The sequence below is a fragment of the Homarus americanus genome, unplaced genomic scaffold (genome assembly GCF_018991925.1).
Source record: "Homarus americanus isolate GMGI-L3 unplaced genomic scaffold, GMGI_Hamer_2.0 scaffold14720, whole genome shotgun sequence".
Lineage (NCBI taxonomy): Eukaryota > Metazoa > Arthropoda > Malacostraca > Decapoda > Nephropidae > Homarus > Homarus americanus.
This window is the reverse complement of record NW_024724088.1, coordinates 337,948-356,156: the sequence shown is the minus strand read 5'-3', so window position 1 is coordinate 356,156 and position 18,209 is coordinate 337,948. Positions and strand designations below refer to the sequence as shown.

Genomic DNA, 18,209 nt, shown 5'->3' with positions numbered 1-18,209 from the left:
GTGTCATACAGCAGGTAACAACAGCGAGAGGCAGACGCTCACTGTACGGTACTTGGGCGTTGATATTGTAGAGCTACCATCACGTCGCGGTCACGATCAACCTTCCTCTGCATCACTGCTACCTACATTCTGTCATTCTCATCACCAAAAGGCTAATTTAAGTTCCCGCTTCCACGCATGACGGAGGAGTGTGAACTTGGGTGAAGTTATCACACTGCTTCGAGCACATAAAATGACTTACGGTAAATATGATGACGTTTTACCCACACTTGTATTATAAATTAACATTCTTGTACTATAAGACCTTCACACGGTTTCCTTTACAGTGAATGATGATAACTGTCATAGAAAACGTAATTATTCAGAGACAAACTGTGTTAAATTATAATACCTTGGTCATTATAATGTGCACCGACCTAAATTCAAGTGTTCTTATATTTGGTTTTTAATTTTTCTGTACTGTTTTTTAATAGATCACCTGAAGAATCTCCACTCCATTTTATTTCACCCTAACGCTAACCTAACTAGGGGTGTAGATTCTTCAGGTGATCCATATTTACCTGTCTACTTATGTAATGTACCTGTAATTGTACCTATACGTAATTACATACTTATAACACGTTCAAGTGACCGACTCACCCCTTTACCACACGTTCATTTACGATCATGTCCTCCCCGTAGCCAGTGAACGGCTCTTAGGGCTTTCATAGCAAGTCTTCCTGTTCTTATATATAATGAACGTGTTGCTATTAACTGTACCCTTATACTGTAGCTGTAATACTAGACTGCTTTTGTTGTTATTAAGTACCGTTTTTGCTATTAATTGTACTGTTATTGTTATAAATGTACCGTAATATTAATAATAATAATAATAATAATAATATTTCTCATTCACAGCTCCCTCTCCCAGCAGCCATGGGTAAGTAGCGAATACTAGTTTAAATAATAAGTGTAGTGTTGTAAGTAACAGTTTTTGGTAAAGTAGCAGATGTTTAATTAAGTAACACATGTTTGAAGGTTTAAATAACAGACGATTGGAGATATAAGTAGCAGATGTTTGTTAGTGTAAGAAACATGTACTGTATATGGTGGTATAATTAACATAACGGAACAGTAACACACCTAAAGGAGGTAGGTAGCTCCATGGTGCCTCTCTCTCCCATGTTACCAACTCCCAATACACAAGTCGCAAATTTATTAGAAAAAAATCGCTAATTTTAAAAGCAAACTTGGTTAAATTCACTAAAAATCAAGTTTAAAAGTCGCTAGATTTGGCGACATTTCCGCTAAGTTGTTCCTCCCTCACACAGGCTGTCCAGCTAAGTTGTTGTTCCTCCCTCACACAGGCTGTCCAGCTAAGTTGTTGTTCCTCCCTTACACAGGCTGTCCAGCTAAGTTGTTGTTCCTCCCTCACACAGGCTGTCCAGCTAAGTTGTTGTTCCTCCCTCACACAGGCTGTCCAGCTAAGTTGTTGTTCCTCCCTCACACAGGCTGTCCAGCTAAGTTGTTGTCACAGGCTGTAAGTTGTTGTTCCTCCCTCACACAGGCTGTCCAGCTAAGTTGTTGTTCCTCCCTCACACAGGCTGTCCAGCTAAGTTGTTGTTCCTCCCTCACACAGGCTGTCCAGCTAAGTTGTTGTTCCTCCCTCACACAGGCTGTCCCGGTACGTAGACTGCAACTCAGCTCTCGCCCTACTTGGCTTCATCCTCTTCGTTGACGTCTTGAGGGTGAGTGTGAACTGTCTCAGCCTTGATAGATAGATAGAACACATACACACTTGTCACAATATACTAGCAATATACTAGTAGTAGCAGTGGTGTTGTAGTTATTAATGGTATCTCCGTGACGTGCAGGACATAGTAGAATACGTCACTGAGGAAAAGGAAGACGACGAGAGAAGAAAGAAGCGGTGGGCGGTAGGAGGTGGACGGTGGGCGGCAGGAGATGGGCGGTGGACGGCATACAGTGGGCAGCCGGAATCAGACATCCTGACGTTCATCACCCATGGCGGTGCAGACCATCTCTACGACGCTCTGCCTGATATTATTCTTCCGCTTATGGTGAGCTGACAGACCCACACAAACTGATTAACACTCATAGTAAATAATTTTAACACAGAAAAAGTATTTAATTTCTTTAACTGTTATCGCGAGAAAGTACATTACAAAAATGGAGAACAAAATATCACCAAAATTGCGCTGGAACTCGACCATACTTAGAATACAGAAGGGAAATTGTATTGTCCTAAAATAACTCAGAAAATTAACCTTATATAACTCAGACAAGTAAATTAACCTTATATACAGGTAAATTAACGTAATATAACTCAGGTAGGTAAAGTAGACTAAAGGTTCAGGTGTATTCCAGGAAGGATGGCAGAAGGTAACGAGTGATGAACGTCGTGCTGAGTGTCTAAAACAGAGTGTGTGTGAAGCTAACCGAGCCCTGGCCAAGGAGTATGGGGCGGCGGGCAGGATCTTTGCTACCCTGTTTACGTGAGTTATAGCTGATAGAACCTTATGATGTAGTAGTAGTAGTAGTAGTAAGTAGTAGTAGTAGTAAGTAGTAGTAGTAGTAGTAATATATATACAAAGAACGTACATACACAATAACAAGTAACATGTCCTATCACAGCAAGGTGTCGAGTCGTGCCTTGAGTGGTGGTGATGAAGAGCTACTGAGGATGGCGCAGACGGCGGCTAGAGAGGGTCGCCGAGGATACCTGTGTGAAGCAGCCTTCCCCACCTGCCACAACGTCACCGCCGCCGACAGTAATCGTGGTGGTGAACTCAACGCCATCGATGCTAGCTAGAGTCTAAATCAACACTTTCGACGCCGTGTGGAGTTTCCCTCAACGCCGTCGACGCTGTCAGAGGTTACTATTGCCTCGCGCTAACGTTCCAACACGCGCGTCATCTAGAGTCTGCCAACTACAACCTCAACGCCACTACCCCCAATCACAACCTCAACGCCACTACCCCCACTCCACAACCCCTGTACAAATGACTATACTGTATAACCAGATAATTACACCCACACCCACACCCACACACACACACACACACACACACACACACACTGTATCATTTACTTGTATAAAAACATTATCTTGTATAGTTGATTATAAACACGAATGTCTTATATATATATTATCTATGCTGCAATAAAATAATGACACACGCTCACTCAGGTGTCAACAGTGTGTATGTCTCTCAAACAGTTAAACGTTATACTAATTACTTTGTTTTTCATTTAACCTTTACATATTTCAAAAAGACCCTATGCATTTTTTTTGTATAATAACACAAGAGAATGAACCAGTAGGTCTGTGTTGAGAGGGGAGCATAGAGAGGGTCGTCTTAGGTCTGGGGTGTTGAGAGGGGAGCATAGAGAGAGTCGTCTTAGGTCTGGGGTGTTGAGAGAGGAGCAGAGAGAGTCGTCTTAGGTCTGGGGTGTTGAGAGGGGAGCATAGAGAGAGTCGTCTTAGGTCTGGGGTGTTGAGAGAGGAGCATAGAGAGAGTCGTCTTAGATCTGGGGTGTTGAGAGAGGAGCATAGAGAGAGAGTCTTCATAGGTCTGGGGTGTTGAGAGAGGAGCATAGAGAGAGAGTCTTCATAGGTCTGGGGTGTTGAGAGAGGAGCATAGAGAGTCGTCTTAGGTCTGGGGTGTTGAGAGGGCATAGAGAGTCATCGTAGGTCTGAGAGGGCAGAGAGTCATCATAGGTCTGTGTTGAGAGAGGAGCATAGAGAGAGTCATCATAGGTCTGGGGTGTTGAGAGAGGAGCATAGAGAGTCGTCTTAGGTCTGGGGTGTTCATAGAGAGTCATCAGGGTGTTGAGAGGAGCATATAGAGAGTCGTCTTAGGTCTGGGGTGTTGAGAGAGGAGCATAGAGAGTCGTCTTAGGTCTGGGGTGTTGAGAGAGGAGCATAGAGAGAGTCTTCATAGGTCTGGGGTGTTGAGAGAGGAGCATAGAGAGAGTCATCATAGGTCTGGGGTGTTGAGAGAGGAGCATAGAGAGAGTCTTCATAGGTCTGGGGTGTTGAGAGAGGAGCATAGAGAGAGTCGTCTTAGGTCTGGGGTGTTGAGAAAGGAGCATAGAGAGTCTCAGTAGGTTTGGGTGTCAGGACGAGTAACAACTTTGAGGCTTCGTTGGTTTTAGTTGGTGTTTCGGTTTGGGTTCGAGGTGTGTGAGGAGCCTGTGGGTGTTGGCGGCAGGAGTCAGACGGCAGCTACTGGTGAGGGAGTGTGTTGTGTTCCCGCTGTGTGTTGCTCAGTCGACAACGTTAATTAATAGGTATGTCTCCAGTGTGATGCAGCAGTTTTGATCACATTAGTATATTAATTTGCATCCAGAGGTTCTCATGAATAATATTAGGTATTAAGTAACGCTGACTAACAGTTAACATTTGTGCTTGAACAGTGATGGCTGTCCTGTTAACAAGCATGTGGCCTGGCGGAGAGCTAGTGACGTTAATAAGTGATAATAGTGTATACAATCATCAGGTTGTGAACCAAGGCTTTCTAATAGTGCCATTGGAACTGTGAACAGCTCCAACTGCCGAACCAAAGGTAGTTTAGATGGTCATTGTCGCGTGAAAACTACCTATTTTCACTTACCAGTCAATTTAATAGTATATAAGTATTTCTCATTGAGGCTTTTATAGTAAATTAATGATTAGTTTATCTCAGGCTATTTTTTCTTTCATTTTATTATTCTTTCTTTATGCGTACATGTTCCAAGTTCCATGATCCCACCTAGTGTGTGTGTGCTAGAGTAATTCACACACTCAACACCAAGTACTATGGGTGTTGAGACAGCGAAGCATCGGGAGAGTCTCCGTATGAGTCTGGCTGCCGTAAGCTGTCAGGGGTTAGAAATAAGTTATTCTCGTTCACTTAGTCATCTGTTTTATAAGCGTGCTCGGTATACAGTTTCTAGTGAGTGAGGTACATACAGTGACTGGTGACTGAGGTTACATTGAGGTACACACACACACACAGACAGACGCATAACGGGAGCCAGACAAGGCGTGACGCAGCGTTCCTCATATGTTCAAACTTCAACAGTCAACAGAATTGGTGACGTTAATTAATTATTAGGTGACGTGCACTAACGGTGAAGTCCGTTAATAGTGTCGTCCTTTAATAGTGGCATCCAATAATCACAAATTGCATTAAACGGTGACGTTTCTTAACAGTAACGTCTATTAACGGCGACGTCCGTTAACAATGCCGTCCGATAACGGCGATGTCCGATAACGGCGACGTCCGCAAATAATTATGTCCATTAAGTTTATCTCTTATCAATAACAATTAACGTAAAATCCTTTTACGAATGACGACCAAAACGTAGGCGGAAGATATATTGGAGGGGGGGGGAGAAGAGAAGGGGAAGAAAAAGAGGACAGGGGACGAATGGGAGGGGAGGGAGGGAAGAGAAGAAAGGAATGGAAGGATGGGAAAGAAAGGAAGGAAATGGAAGGGAAGAGAGGGAAGGGGGGAAGGGGAGGGGGACGGGGCGTGGCTTAACACACACTCAGGTCTGTCTCTTAACGTTACAACAGTGTAGTGGTGGACGGCAGCCTGTACTGTGGCGTTGAGGTGGTAACATTGTGTTGTGGTGTTGAGATGGTAACTGTGTTGTGGTGGTAATACTGTTGTGGTGGTTACACTGTGTTGTGGTGGTAACACTGTGTTGTGGTGGTAACGTTGTGGTAACAGCATTGTTGTAGAAACACAACATTCTATAACATTTATTTCAAGGGGTACAGAGGCCTTAGCTCAGGCGTTTCTGGTGTAGGATGGGGCACCTAACTTTAGAACTGGAGAAGTGAACTGGGTCAAGTGCAGTGCCGGCCACTCTGCCTCCTTGTGTCCCGAAGGTCTCAAGTGTCTACACTATCTCTTAACAGGCCATCTTGCTTTAAGGGACCCACATTTACATTCACTTTTATTTCATTTATTTATCAGAATTTCTCTATATAAATTTATGTTTTGGCCAATTTTTCAATAGTAATATCTCCATTCGCTGCAATTCCTTTCAGCCGGAACTCTCCAATAACCGGAATTGAAATTGGCTTAAAATTTTTCTGGGAACTCTCTCCATTCCGGGTCTGTGAAAGAGTTTCCAAGGTTGAAAATCAGGTGCATTTACTGAAGAATTTCAAGAAATATTCTGGAAACTCTCCCCATTTTTTTCTAGATCTGGGAACAAATTCCAAATATAAAATAATGCAAAATTTTCGGAACCTTCCCCAAAACCGGAAAAATTCAAGGGATGTGGGATTTTTCTGGGGATATCACTGTATACCATATGTTCATAACCAATCTGTTGAAATATTGTTTTTAATGATTTCAGAAGGAACATTATCTGAGGTCAAGATGAAGACTGACACAGTGTCAGCCACTGCTAGAGGCTCGTGAGTTACCCTGCATTTTTATATTCCTGAATTGTCAAAGACTTATTTTTGCAATTTTCTTTTTACTAGGATTAAAAGATCAGAGCTACAGGGTGTTCCATATAAAAGGAACCAAATGGGGTATGGTTAAGTTAGAGGCAAGTGAGAATTAAAAATAAGATAAATTATTTAATCATATTGTACAGTACAGTACAAGGAGTTAGAAATGATTCGGGTTAAGAAATAAGGAAATTTTCAAAACTATGAATTAATAAATTATTTTTCTTAATCCATTTGGTTCCATTTACACAGAACACACTGTAGTTGCAGTGCAGTTTTTATGACAATATTGATGCCATTTTAGTTGTCATTACCTGTGACCTCCCTCTTGGGCATAATCATCAGGCCAGAGTGTACACAATCTGTCAATTTCTACTTTCCTCAGGTATGAATCATTTGACTGTGCTCAGGCCGTGGCTCTCATCGCCTTCATAGGTCTTCTTTCAAACCTGCAGGTCTGCCTTTTAAGGTTTTATTGACAATACAGTACTGTTAATAATTATCATTATAATAGTCACTGCCAAATAAAATATCTGGGCTTTCATTATTCAGCTGCAATTATAAAGATTCGTCCCCTCAGCTTATTCCACGTGAAGAATAATTACCCTGATGCTAACTTAACCTTCCCCAGGTAGCATGAAGATGGTTAATCTTCAGGTGATCCAAATAAAAAACTTAACCATTCATTAATACTTGTACAGTATAGGATTTTCACCATTCATCTGCACTATCTCTCCTACAGGACACCATAGAGGAATTTGTCAACAATGGAGGAGGTGGTAAGCGACGTAGACGTAGAAATGATATCGGTGAAGCCCCGCCCTCTATCCTCTCTCAGACCTTTCCATTGGCTGACCTGCTGGGTGGTGCCCAATGGTAAGTAGACTGTGGTAATTCATAATTAACTGCTCTCTACATATTTATTCAGGAATATAAGTAAGGGTGCAGTGAAACTATTATTTAATGGACTACAGTATATGGAGAGGAAAGTCCATTAGATGTGATACTTCCATATACAGATTATGTGGAGAGAGAAGTCAGTTACTGTATATGGAAGTTTCACATAATTTTATTGCTTTTTTAACGGAATCGACTGTAGATGTTCTTTTATGGCTTACAATTTTAGTACTGTACAATACCAGAGTTCAATGATCTATAATAATAATAATAATAATAATCAGAAGGGAAGTTACCATAAGTCTGGTCTATACTAAAGTATTTGGGAATTATACTCTCCTTGGGTAATTAAGCACAGAGGAACACAGCCCACACGTATAGGTCTTGGTAAAGTCGATGAAGCCATATACAGGTCACAATGCTGTTCTTTGCACTTTTCCTGTATCTAGCAGGCAGCAAAGATCATGTTAGTGATGCCATGTGATGGTCTAAAGCTGTATTGAGATTCTGGGAGGAAGTTTTCTGCCTCGGGAAGAAGTCTGTTTAAGAGGATTTGGGCGATAATCTTGCCAGCTATGGACAGCAGCAAGATCTCGCGGTAGCTGCCACAGTCACAGCAAATAAAAGTCATGAAACTTAATTTTCACATCATCACTAAGTTTTTGTCGCTGTCACTAGACATTCTTTTTGTTAACACTGTACGTAGTCATCATTGATATTACTCTGGATGTTAACAGTTATCACCAAAATCTCAGAGAAGTGTTCTATACATGTACAGTATACTAAAAAGTCTTCAAATTTTCACACAGAGAAATACTAACAGACAGACATAATAGAATTTCACCTCTGGACAGGGAGAACATAGTCCATCCTGTGCTGAAGAGCATACAGTGGATGGCAAACGGAGGTGAAGAGTCAGAGGAAGATAACAGAGGAGGAGAAGACACATCAAGAGAGAGACAAATGATGGAAGAAGAAGAAGGAGAAGAGGAAGATACATTTAGGAAGAGATATGAGATGGAGCTTAATGATGATAATTATGAAGAAAACAGAGACCTCCACCCCAAAGGTAATGAACACTGGTCTCCTGTAACACCTACACCTTTTATATACAGTACAGTATTAACAATGATTCAATAAGAACTTATATTATGACTACATAAAATTTAGTAATAAAGATGTGATCTCAGGTAATAGTGACTACTACTCTGACGAGACTGATGACCCCAACACTAACTCGGAGAGTAGACCCGGCCTACTTAATGACCTTGCACAAATTGCACCGCGACTGGCAGTAAGTAGCACACACTTGCCTCCATTTTTAAATACAATCATCTGGTTCTGTCTTAATTACCGTTTAGTTTATATGAATTTTAATACTTTTCTGTTATCTGTATTATAACCAATGTATAATTACATTGGTTTAAACTTAACTATTATCTATAGAGTGTTAAATGTTCCAGTTAAGTTTTATTAAAGGTAAACTACTGGCCATGTTGTAGTATTTAATGTCTTTAGCAGAAGGCATTTTTCCCATTATTTTATGCTCGATTTAGTGAACTAGTTCGCTAAATCGAGATTAATTCCATTAATACGCTCACACCTCAGACACATGATACAGTAAAACCTAGTTCAACCTACGGCGAATGTACTAAATATATAAAAACAATAAATAATAATATAATGCAAATAATAGAAAAACACTCTAAACCTGGAGACAAAGGTTTACAGCATTATGAAAGATTGCACCATGTTTAGCCACATCCTCACATGGTTGGTGCATGGGTGGGAAGACCAACCACTAGGGTAACGCTGGATTTTTCTGCTCTGGGTCTATTTATAATTACTGCGCGAACATAAATATTTCTTTAAAGGTACACACAATACTAAAACTGCAAAATAATACAGCAATAAATCAATGTAACTCTGAGCTGCTTTAACGAGGCGAAGGGTGAGGTGATGAGTCAGGTGGTGAGGTGACATGCCAAGACACTTACACAACATTAACAGCACTACTAAACCATTGTCTTATAACATTTTACTTTATACAATAATTTCTATTTTAAAATTAATTGATACATGGTTCAATTTGGTTACGTCTGCACTTAACAACTGATAGTGAATAAATCGGGCCATATGGAGATGCATTATACACTAGAGTATACCCTTACCATGCTAACCTGGCCCATAAGCCATGCCCTTCTTCTATAAAAATAGCTGATTAGTTCATAGAAAATGTTCGTGTAGCTGTCCATTTATTCAAATTAAATATGTTCACAATTGGTAAGCAAACCTGTTATTCTCTAAAACAATGTTAAATAACTGGACAATCAAGATTCAAATGATTTCAAGGCATTGGCACTTCAGAGAGGATGTTAGAAAATTGTAAATATTTATCATATTTATCGATTTAACGGAAATTTTGATTTAATGAACGGGTGGCTCGAATTACTGTAGTTCGTTAAATCGAGAAAATACTTGTTGTTTTCACCCCAAGTAATTGTTTGGTCTTTCTCCCAGCCAAACCATCACGTTAAATTACAGTATGACATTTTACAACTAAAGGACTGAACATAAATAACACAAGTGAAAGTCAACCAATACCAGGAATATCTTATCAATATTTGGAAACATCATCACTTAGCAGGCAAACATAAACATGTCTGTCCAGCTTAATACAGTTCACAACATACTGTTCACTACTTTAATATTTTACTTGGCTAACGTCACATGATTTTATTCAACTCGGAGGCAACACTAAACGCAAGGGGTTAAAATCATCAGGCACAGTTGAAGGGCAGCATAAACAATTACAATACAGTCATATGATCTAGTTCAATGACAAAAAACTTTTATTACAGATGTGGTTAGTTGATGTCGGTGATGGACGAGTGTTGCCAGATACTGGACGTGCCGGTGTGTGTCGGGCCACCAACACCCTCACCACAAACCATGGCTGGATTGGATCTATTGCTGTTAAACTTCTCATGTATGTAAACTGACAGTAGCACTTTAAGTAGAGATAATTATTCAGGAAATTGTCATAAACATTACAACTAGTGGGGCAGGTACATGCTGTAGACCATCCTGGCACACACATTTATTCAGTAAAATCATCTTAAGATTAAATTTGGGAAGATCATTTGTAATCACTCAATATCTCTCAATCCATCAGAATAATGACATCATGTTGGTTCCCCATAGGAATACATTTGTGGGGGCCCTGGCCAAGAACGAGCCCACCAGGAGCCTCCTACATGAGGCAGGTGTGGCTACAGGGACACCAGTGTGCCAACAGATGTCCTAAGATGATGTCCTCTGCTGCCAAGTCTTTTAAAGTGCAATATTGTGCTAATTGATAACTTCATGACCAACATACAGTACATTTAGTACCCTTGACAGGGGCAGATCCAGGAATATCAAAAAGGGGGTTCAAGAAGTTGTGGGTGAAATTTTCTGATTAAAAGGGGGGGTCCCGGTCCTCCTGGAACTGCCATTGCTTGTAAAGTTACCACAGTACATATGCTGTGTTCACTGTCAAATTAAGAATAAAATTCAAACTTACAGTGGGGCTTACTAATGTATATAGCGTTGAGCCACAAATATTTAAAAAGTACCTGTACTCTTTTAGTGATAAAAAACTTTTGACGTCCTTTCCTGCTTATCGTTAGGACGAAATTTGGTTTAGAGATACCTTGACCCACTGGGAAGGGGAAAACTGGGGATAAGGTGACCTGTGAGATGGCTACACATGTTTTCATTGTTATGAAACTATAAAAGTTGGGGAAAGGTCAATTCAATACAATACTGTACAATACTCTGTGGCTTAGAAATAAAGAAATATAATAAACTACAAAATAAGAAAAATGAAGAGTATGTGTGGAGACTGTGAGCAGTAACTGCATCGTGCCCCTCCTACAATATATAACTATGATGTGCAGTGCAGCAGTAGCCACACGTCTCCGAGTCAGCTGTGTGACTGCATGACTGAACTGTCACGTCACTCAGTGTGTGGAAGCACAGGTGGATCTAGGAATATAAAAAGGGGGTCAAGAAGTTTTGGGTGGGGGATCATAGAGAGCCCATCCAGCTGGAGTTTTTTTTTTGGTTTGTGGGGGGGGGGGCAGGGAAGCGCTGTAAGCCCTTCCAGAATTTTTTTTATATCTGACCAATATTATGGGCATTTTGAAGACATGTGCATTTGATAATAGGAGATATTCTGAGGTCAATAGTAATTACTTTTTACTATATAAAAATGCCTGAGTACAATACTGCACTAGAGAAAAATATTGGAATTTTCTGATGAAAAGGGTGAGTCCAGACCCCCAGGACCTCCCCCTTGGGGAAGTTGTTTTTTTGTACATAAAATATGTACTATTGTGTTTTGTGATATGCTACAGAACGTATCAATTTAATTATCATTGTAATTTATTTTTATTTTTGACATACAGTACAGTATGCAATTTGAAATTTTTTCAAATTAGGCTCACCTTGTGCTCACATCGTTGATATGGAATTTTTGGTTTTAATACCAGAAGTGCAAAAACATTTATTTATTTGGTAAATTAGATCAGTCAAGCCTTTCCTCACCAAAACTACCAAAGGATCATTAAGTTAAGTCATATCTGGGTCATCTGCTCGCCACAAAAATAAAATTGGAGTTTCTGTCATTTTTCTAACTCCGTCTTGACAACATCTCTGTAGTCAGTAATAAGAGAATTTGTTCCTCATATAAATATATTAGGTAAAAGTGTAACCCCCTTAGTGCGAAGTCTGTAAAATGTAATAAAACTAAACATAAGCTTCTTTTGTTTATTTTAACAAATGATATAGTTAATAAGAGCTCCTTCAAGTATGATAACTGAAAAGTTTTATGAATATATTAAATTACATCAATATTCTTATGTTGACTTTATTCATTAGCATCAGAATTTAGATTTACTCTTACTCTTTTTATTTCTATTTCCCTTTGGCTTTTGTCCTCTCTTCTTGTTGCTTGCTCCGGGTCTCTTCATCGCTGGCATGTTGCTATCGTTGGCGTGACTCTTGGCGGTGTTGCGTTTAATGTTGCGCTTCTTGCCCCCAAACCCGTACTTCTTGTCCTTCATCACTCTCTTCCCTGTGACTCTGTAAAAAAATTTATAAAGTGAGATTAATAACTACTTTATCAGAATAACATGAGCTATTTTATATTACAGAACTGAAAACCTACTGGGCATTCTATGACAGTAACCAGCATTCTATTTTTGCGCATTATGGTGAGAAGGGGAGGAGTGGAGATGATCCTTAGCTGCCATTTATAGTTTACTTTGCAATGATTCATTCACTCCACTATTACTTATTACACCCCAGCATCAGCCACCCACACCCTTTTTTCTCACCAAACACACACACACACTGTTGCTCTCTGGATGTCATCTATCCAGTATCTCCCCAAATTCCTCCTCACTTATAGAGAGCCAGACTGATGGACGGAACCTCACCAAGGCATGGTAAATGTTACACATTACTTGTCTCACCGTTTTGTTCCTTTCTTCAGCTGAGTTTTAGTCTTGGCTCCACCACCACGCAGAGGCCCTTTGTCCTCCAGGAAGTCTATGGTGTCTGCTTTCCCCTAAAAGGACAAATGAAAGGTAAAACAAGCTGTGAACAAAAAAAAAAAATTCAAAATTTCTTAAAGGGCCTCGTTCATTTACATGTTACAGCAACAAGATATTACAGAATAATTATGTAAATGGCTTAAATAAATATTGAGCAAAACATGGGAACTGTGAAATAATAAGATCTCTGTACAGTACAGAATAAGCTATTTACATTTTCTTCAAGGAAATTTTTCCCATCCTCCATTTGTCACTGGATGGTGACCTTTGCAGTCAAACCATCTAGACTGCTCTCAAATTCAGTGTATGTATGACAAAAGTCCAAGCATCTGTTTGTTCCTGACCTAGAGTACTAAACTATGTGCCCATATTTTCAATATTTTTATTTTGCAAGTTAGTGTAAAAAAACAAAAAACAACAGTAAAGTATATGATTTGTAGTAAATTTTATATAACTGAGATTCCAATACGTACTATGAAAGTATCCCTTTTTAGTGTTACTGTAATTCAGTCTAGCAATAAAAAATTTTTAATGCTGTTTCTTGTTTAAGGTTAGGTCAAAACTTAATTTAGCGATGTCTCGACTCCCTGCAGAGGGGGAAAACTGGGGAATCTAAGCTCCAATTATGCAATTCTACTGTCACTTGTTTACACTACCTACCCACCCAAGTCGAGTACTGTTTACTGCCATCGTTTGAGCATTGTTTTCCGTGCTTTGCTGTTATTGCTGAATACACTACTTCTGTGATTGCTGTGCATTGCTGTGACTTATAAAGGGCCATTGAGTACTATACGTAGTGTTCTTATGTTGTGTAAAGTAACTGAACTTTGAAAAAATGTTGGGTAAGCATGCTGCTGTTTCACCTCCCTTATCAGGTATGGCCAAGCTCTCCCACAAGTTTGGAGGTGAAGCCTGCTATTATATGGCATCATGAGAGCAGTGAAGGGTAATGCTACCTACATTGCAAAAGTACTTAAGAAGGCACATTTTCTGAAGTGAAGTGTGAGTTATGTGCCCCCCCCCTAACAACAGTAGTTCTTCAGTCTCGGAAAGGTCACACAATGACGACTTTGCTTTTGACGTGGGCTTGGAGTGTTACTTTACTGTAGTGTATGAATATAGCAAATTATCGTTAAATATAGTGTATAGTATTTAGATAAAAAAATCTCCCAAAGACCGATTCACCATGTTATCCCTCATTTAGAGATAATTTTGCTTCACATTGGGTTTTCAGGCATGTAACCCCATCGTTAAATTAGGGGTTACCTGTAATAATAAAGGACTGCAAGTAAAACAAGTAATACAAGACACACAATTACAGTAACTTACCTTTCTGAACTTTTTAATTTTTTCCAACATTTCTTTTTTGTTTTTATGTTTCTGTTGCTCCGCCTCTATCTGAACCTTCTTGCCGTACTTCTTGATTTCTCGAATCTTTTTCACCCGTTGGCTAATCTGTTGTCCTATCTGCTTGTTCATCAACCTTCTCCTAACCTGTAGGAAAAAATAATAATGTATAAGACTGGTGTGAAAGGATAACTAATATGATTGGGTGGAAATAAATATTAAATTCTTCTGTAGTTGCCCATTATATAAAAAATATCTCGCCTGACTATTTTATCTTTATCTGTCTCTAGCCACAAGACCACGAGAGACTGGTCATCTTTCTCAGCTTTTCCCCCACTACGGTGAACATTACAGGTAATTAAGTGTCTGTACTATTACTCTATGTAACACAATGTCTTTAATTAAGAGGATGGTTCATTGGGTCTTCAGAAAGAATTCAGTACAATGCCCTCAAAAAAAGAATCTGAAAAAGGCTATAGATCAAAAGGGTTAGGTTGGGTTGGATTCAGTTAGGTTAGGTGAATTTATCCCTGCTACAAAGTGAACTGTCCCACACATCGGTTGAATAGGTCATTTTGGTATACAGTGAGTGCAGGTCCAGCCAAAATATTAAAAAATCATCACAATTAAAAAATGATGAACCTGAAGCATAACCTGATCTACACAACCAGTGCATGACGAGTCTATCTGTAAACTATATGATGGGAAATTTGTGAAGATGGGTTTGTAGTGCCTTTTAAATATAATTCAGCTCTAATAAAACTTGTGTATTTAGAATCTCCACATTTAAATAAAAAAAAAATTATGTTACAAGATACCAGTAAAGTTTGCACTATTTACAACATTAAACAGTATATTACAGAAACAATAATTCCTTAGGCACTGAACCATCCAGGGTAGCCATAAAGAACACTACTGTAGGACAGAGACCTTTTGCATGTGTTCATCACTCTTGGCCATCTGAGCAAAGTAGTCACTCGGTCGAAGGGTTGGTTGGTTAAGACTTTGAAGGCGCTCGAACCCTTCCATCACTGCTGCCTGAGCCTGTCTGTAGAATGTCATCTCCCGCTTGAAGTCATTATGTATCGGGTCATTTTCCAGGGTGAAGTTCTTAAACTGACTTTTCATGCGCTTTTCTCTTGTCTGTGCGTGTTCTGTGATCTGCACAGAAGAAAGAGATTATTATTTCATTACAAAGTTTCTTAGTCGGTCATATAGAGGGCACGTGAGTTAGTCCAGTACCTGTACCAACACTGGACATTTAAGTTTAGTTACATATAAAAAACAAACCAACAGGATGCATGGCCGATAAGAGGTGATATGATATTAAAACAAAGATTAAACTAACGGCAACACACTCTGGTCTGATGATGGTTTAACCTTATAAAGGAACTATGATAATACAGGTAAATATTAATTATAATGCTGTAATGACATTCCATTCACAATCTAATAATATAAACAGTATAAATTCACACTACTATGATGGGAGCTTGATTCTGAGCACCAATGTATATCATTAATTCTGTGTACCTATTGTCTAAACTATATATATGTAAATGTTTATGATAATCAATACAATAAAGCAAGAGGGAGGAACCTGCAACATAAAGAATACAAGAAGAATCTGTTCATAAGACATGGATGCTTCAGCTTGCACAAGGGTTAACACAAACAGACAGGGATAACTCTATGTGCCTCTTCCACATTCACGACAGAACATAACAAATGTTTTACCTCTGCATCCAGCTCTGGTGCCATGGCTGCGAGTTCATTCGTAACATCAAACCGCTCAACCCACGGCACTGTGAGCTGAAACTCTTCTATCTTCTGCTTTAAACCATTCTGTTTTAAAGAAAAACTCGATAAATATTTCAAAATGAAAAAAGGAAGCACGATACCAATGGTATTCTGCAGTACTATAGGCATCACATTTAGGGAAAGTAAGCAACCGGAACACCATCAGGCATTCAGTGGGTCACTCGCAGACAAAAGTCAACATTTCATGACAAATAAGACAAACTGGCAGATCAGCCATAAAACATACCTAACTTCATGACAACGGAAGAGTGTAACGGAAACTTACAATGACAACATGAAACTTAGGAAAGTGTGAAATTGACCTTTGTCCTTGAAGACATAAACAAGTAACACAGCAGAGCTCAGGCCTCACATCTTGACTTACACAGTGACAGCCCCTTCAATTTTAAATATAACATATGTTCACAAATAAAGATGATGTCAGTGAACAACAGCATTTTATTAAGAGTTTGTTCGCCTTCCACACATCACAGAACAAAAGATTTGACTCACCACATCATTCTTATATTCCTTGACAACTTTTTCCTCAACAACATGAAGGCCAGGTTTTAGTTCTCCTCTGGCAAAGGCTTCTTGTAGCTGTGTAAAGAAAGATTATTATTAAGTGACCATTCACAATAGCACCATATTCACCAAGCCATAAAACTTATAACATAAACCACACACAGTAGTTACTAGATAACATTATAAATTTTCTCACAAAGATACTGTATACTGTAGCTATTTCTCATGTTAAAACAAAGGTGAGGTTGGTTTATGTACAGTCCATTGACCAGGTACAGGAATTGTTCTGTGAGTTACCTCGGCATCCGAGTCGTCTTCCATAGCTTCTCGCTCGTCTATGTCAGAGTACTCGTACTCTGACGACTCGGCTTCACTCTCGGGTGACATTATTCACTCTGTAGTACCTGGATGTAGTACCTGTTAATTAGTTATATTGTATATAAAATGATTAGTGATAACAGTGTAAGGTCTTGTATATAGAACTGGCTATAGAAAATTGTATATTCTATGGAGATACTGTACTGTACTGTATTTCAATAGCAGCTAAGGCCAGACCACTCTCATCAAGTACAAACATATAATTTTATGTTTGGTAACAATTTACATAAGGTTAAATAAGGTATGGGAAGGTCTTGGGGCAGTTGCTGGGCGTTAATCAATGATTGAAGAGCAAACGTGGTGTTCTCAGGTGGACAAACCATATTAACGTGTAACAAAGACTTAGGAAAAACACTATAGTTTGGTCAGTGTTTGGTGTATATCAGAGTAAATACCTTCTGTCTAATATAGAGGAAGTTAGATAAGGTTAGGTAGGTTTCTTTGCTTGGTTAGTTCAGGTTCAGATAGTTGTTTTAGCTACTGTACATACACAGTAGGTATGACCATTGATGTATATAGTTCCCTGTGTACCTAGACAGTGCAGGTAAACAATAATAGTAATTAGTGATAACCAACACACCATCAGACGAGTCAACTCTCCAGGTGTCTAGTCTTACCTTCACAACTAATTAAGCACTACCCACCTTACCTTTACTACTAACTGAGAACTATAATTAACCTGTAGTGGCCTCGGTGTATATTAACCACCAGTAATAGAGACCATTAACTTGGAGTCACTCGGTTCACGTGTGTCTGTCTGTCTGTCTGTCTTGTCTTATACCCGCCTTATGTCCTTTACATATTTTTTATGATTACTTATTTATACATGATGTTTTTTTTATAATTATTAAATTATTATTATATTTGTAAATATTTGAAGGAATTATTATATAAATATTTTCATTATAATATGTTTATTTAAATAATATTATTTATATAAACTTGGTATAAAATATAAGAACGTTTTCCTCTCCACCGTTCATGTAACCAACCTCAACATGTTGGTATATATCTATTAACTCTATCAAACAATTATTATTTTAACTGTACAATTTAAATATTTCATTTGATAAGAAAAAAAATTCTATTTAATCTGTGCGGACCAGAAGAGTGTATGTATACTGTACACATGTGTGACCTGCCCTGTATACCTGTAGTGTGTGTACATAAGTCTTAAACCAATTACAAACTTGTATGGCGATAAT

The 18,209-nt window shown here is 39.0% G+C and overlaps 3 protein-coding genes across 10 annotated transcripts; 2 read left to right on the top strand and 1 right to left on the bottom strand.

Moving 5' to 3' along the window:
- The first annotated feature begins 1 nt into the window (after nucleotide 1).
- LOC121864046 lies at nucleotides 2-3,239 on the top strand. Its single transcript, XM_042362944.1, has 6 exons — nucleotides 2-242; nucleotides 898-919; nucleotides 1,655-1,727; nucleotides 1,854-2,060; nucleotides 2,368-2,495; nucleotides 2,635-3,239. The coding sequence occupies exons 1-6, from the start codon at nucleotides 233-235 to the stop codon at nucleotides 2,810-2,812; spliced, it is 618 nt and encodes a 205-aa protein (XP_042218878.1). The 5' UTR covers nucleotides 2-232; the 3' UTR covers nucleotides 2,813-3,239.
- A 981-nt stretch (nucleotides 3,240-4,220) lies between these two features.
- LOC121864030 lies at nucleotides 4,221-11,397 on the top strand. 3 transcript variants are annotated; one of them, XM_042362919.1, is made up of 8 exons: nucleotides 4,221-4,293; nucleotides 6,358-6,418; nucleotides 6,843-6,912; nucleotides 7,200-7,333; nucleotides 8,209-8,423; nucleotides 8,545-8,648; nucleotides 10,216-10,343; nucleotides 10,559-11,397. In XM_042362919.1, the coding sequence occupies exons 2-8, from the start codon at nucleotides 6,381-6,383 to the stop codon at nucleotides 10,659-10,661; spliced, it is 792 nt and encodes a 263-aa protein (XP_042218853.1). In that variant the 5' UTR covers nucleotides 4,221-4,293; nucleotides 6,358-6,380; the 3' UTR covers nucleotides 10,662-11,397. The 3 variants fall into 3 exon arrangements, with proteins under 3 accessions (XP_042218853.1, XP_042218855.1, XP_042218854.1); XM_042362921.1 differs by lacking the exon at nucleotides 4,221-4,293 and adding an exon at nucleotides 5,544-5,630; XM_042362920.1 differs by lacking the exon at nucleotides 4,221-4,293 and adding an exon at nucleotides 5,561-5,600.
- A 755-nt stretch (nucleotides 11,398-12,152) lies between these two features.
- LOC121864029 (probable rRNA-processing protein EBP2 homolog) lies at nucleotides 12,153-17,799 on the bottom strand. 6 transcript variants are annotated; one of them, XM_042362914.1, is made up of 8 exons: nucleotides 17,734-17,799; nucleotides 16,924-17,045; nucleotides 16,615-16,701; nucleotides 16,039-16,146; nucleotides 15,232-15,462; nucleotides 14,284-14,448; nucleotides 12,874-12,968; nucleotides 12,153-12,481 (listed from the first exon to the last, which is right to left on the bottom strand). In XM_042362914.1, the coding sequence occupies exons 2-8, from the start codon at nucleotides 17,011-17,013 to the stop codon at nucleotides 12,280-12,282; spliced, it is 978 nt and encodes a 325-aa protein (XP_042218848.1). In that variant the 5' UTR covers nucleotides 17,014-17,045; nucleotides 17,734-17,799; the 3' UTR covers nucleotides 12,153-12,279. The 6 variants fall into 6 exon arrangements, with proteins under 6 accessions (XP_042218848.1, XP_042218851.1, XP_042218846.1 ...); XM_042362917.1 differs by having other exon boundaries at nucleotides 16,924-17,032; nucleotides 17,734-17,777; XM_042362912.1 differs by having other exon boundaries at nucleotides 16,924-17,043; nucleotides 17,654-17,771.
- Nucleotides 17,800-18,209: the final 410 nt, after the last annotated feature.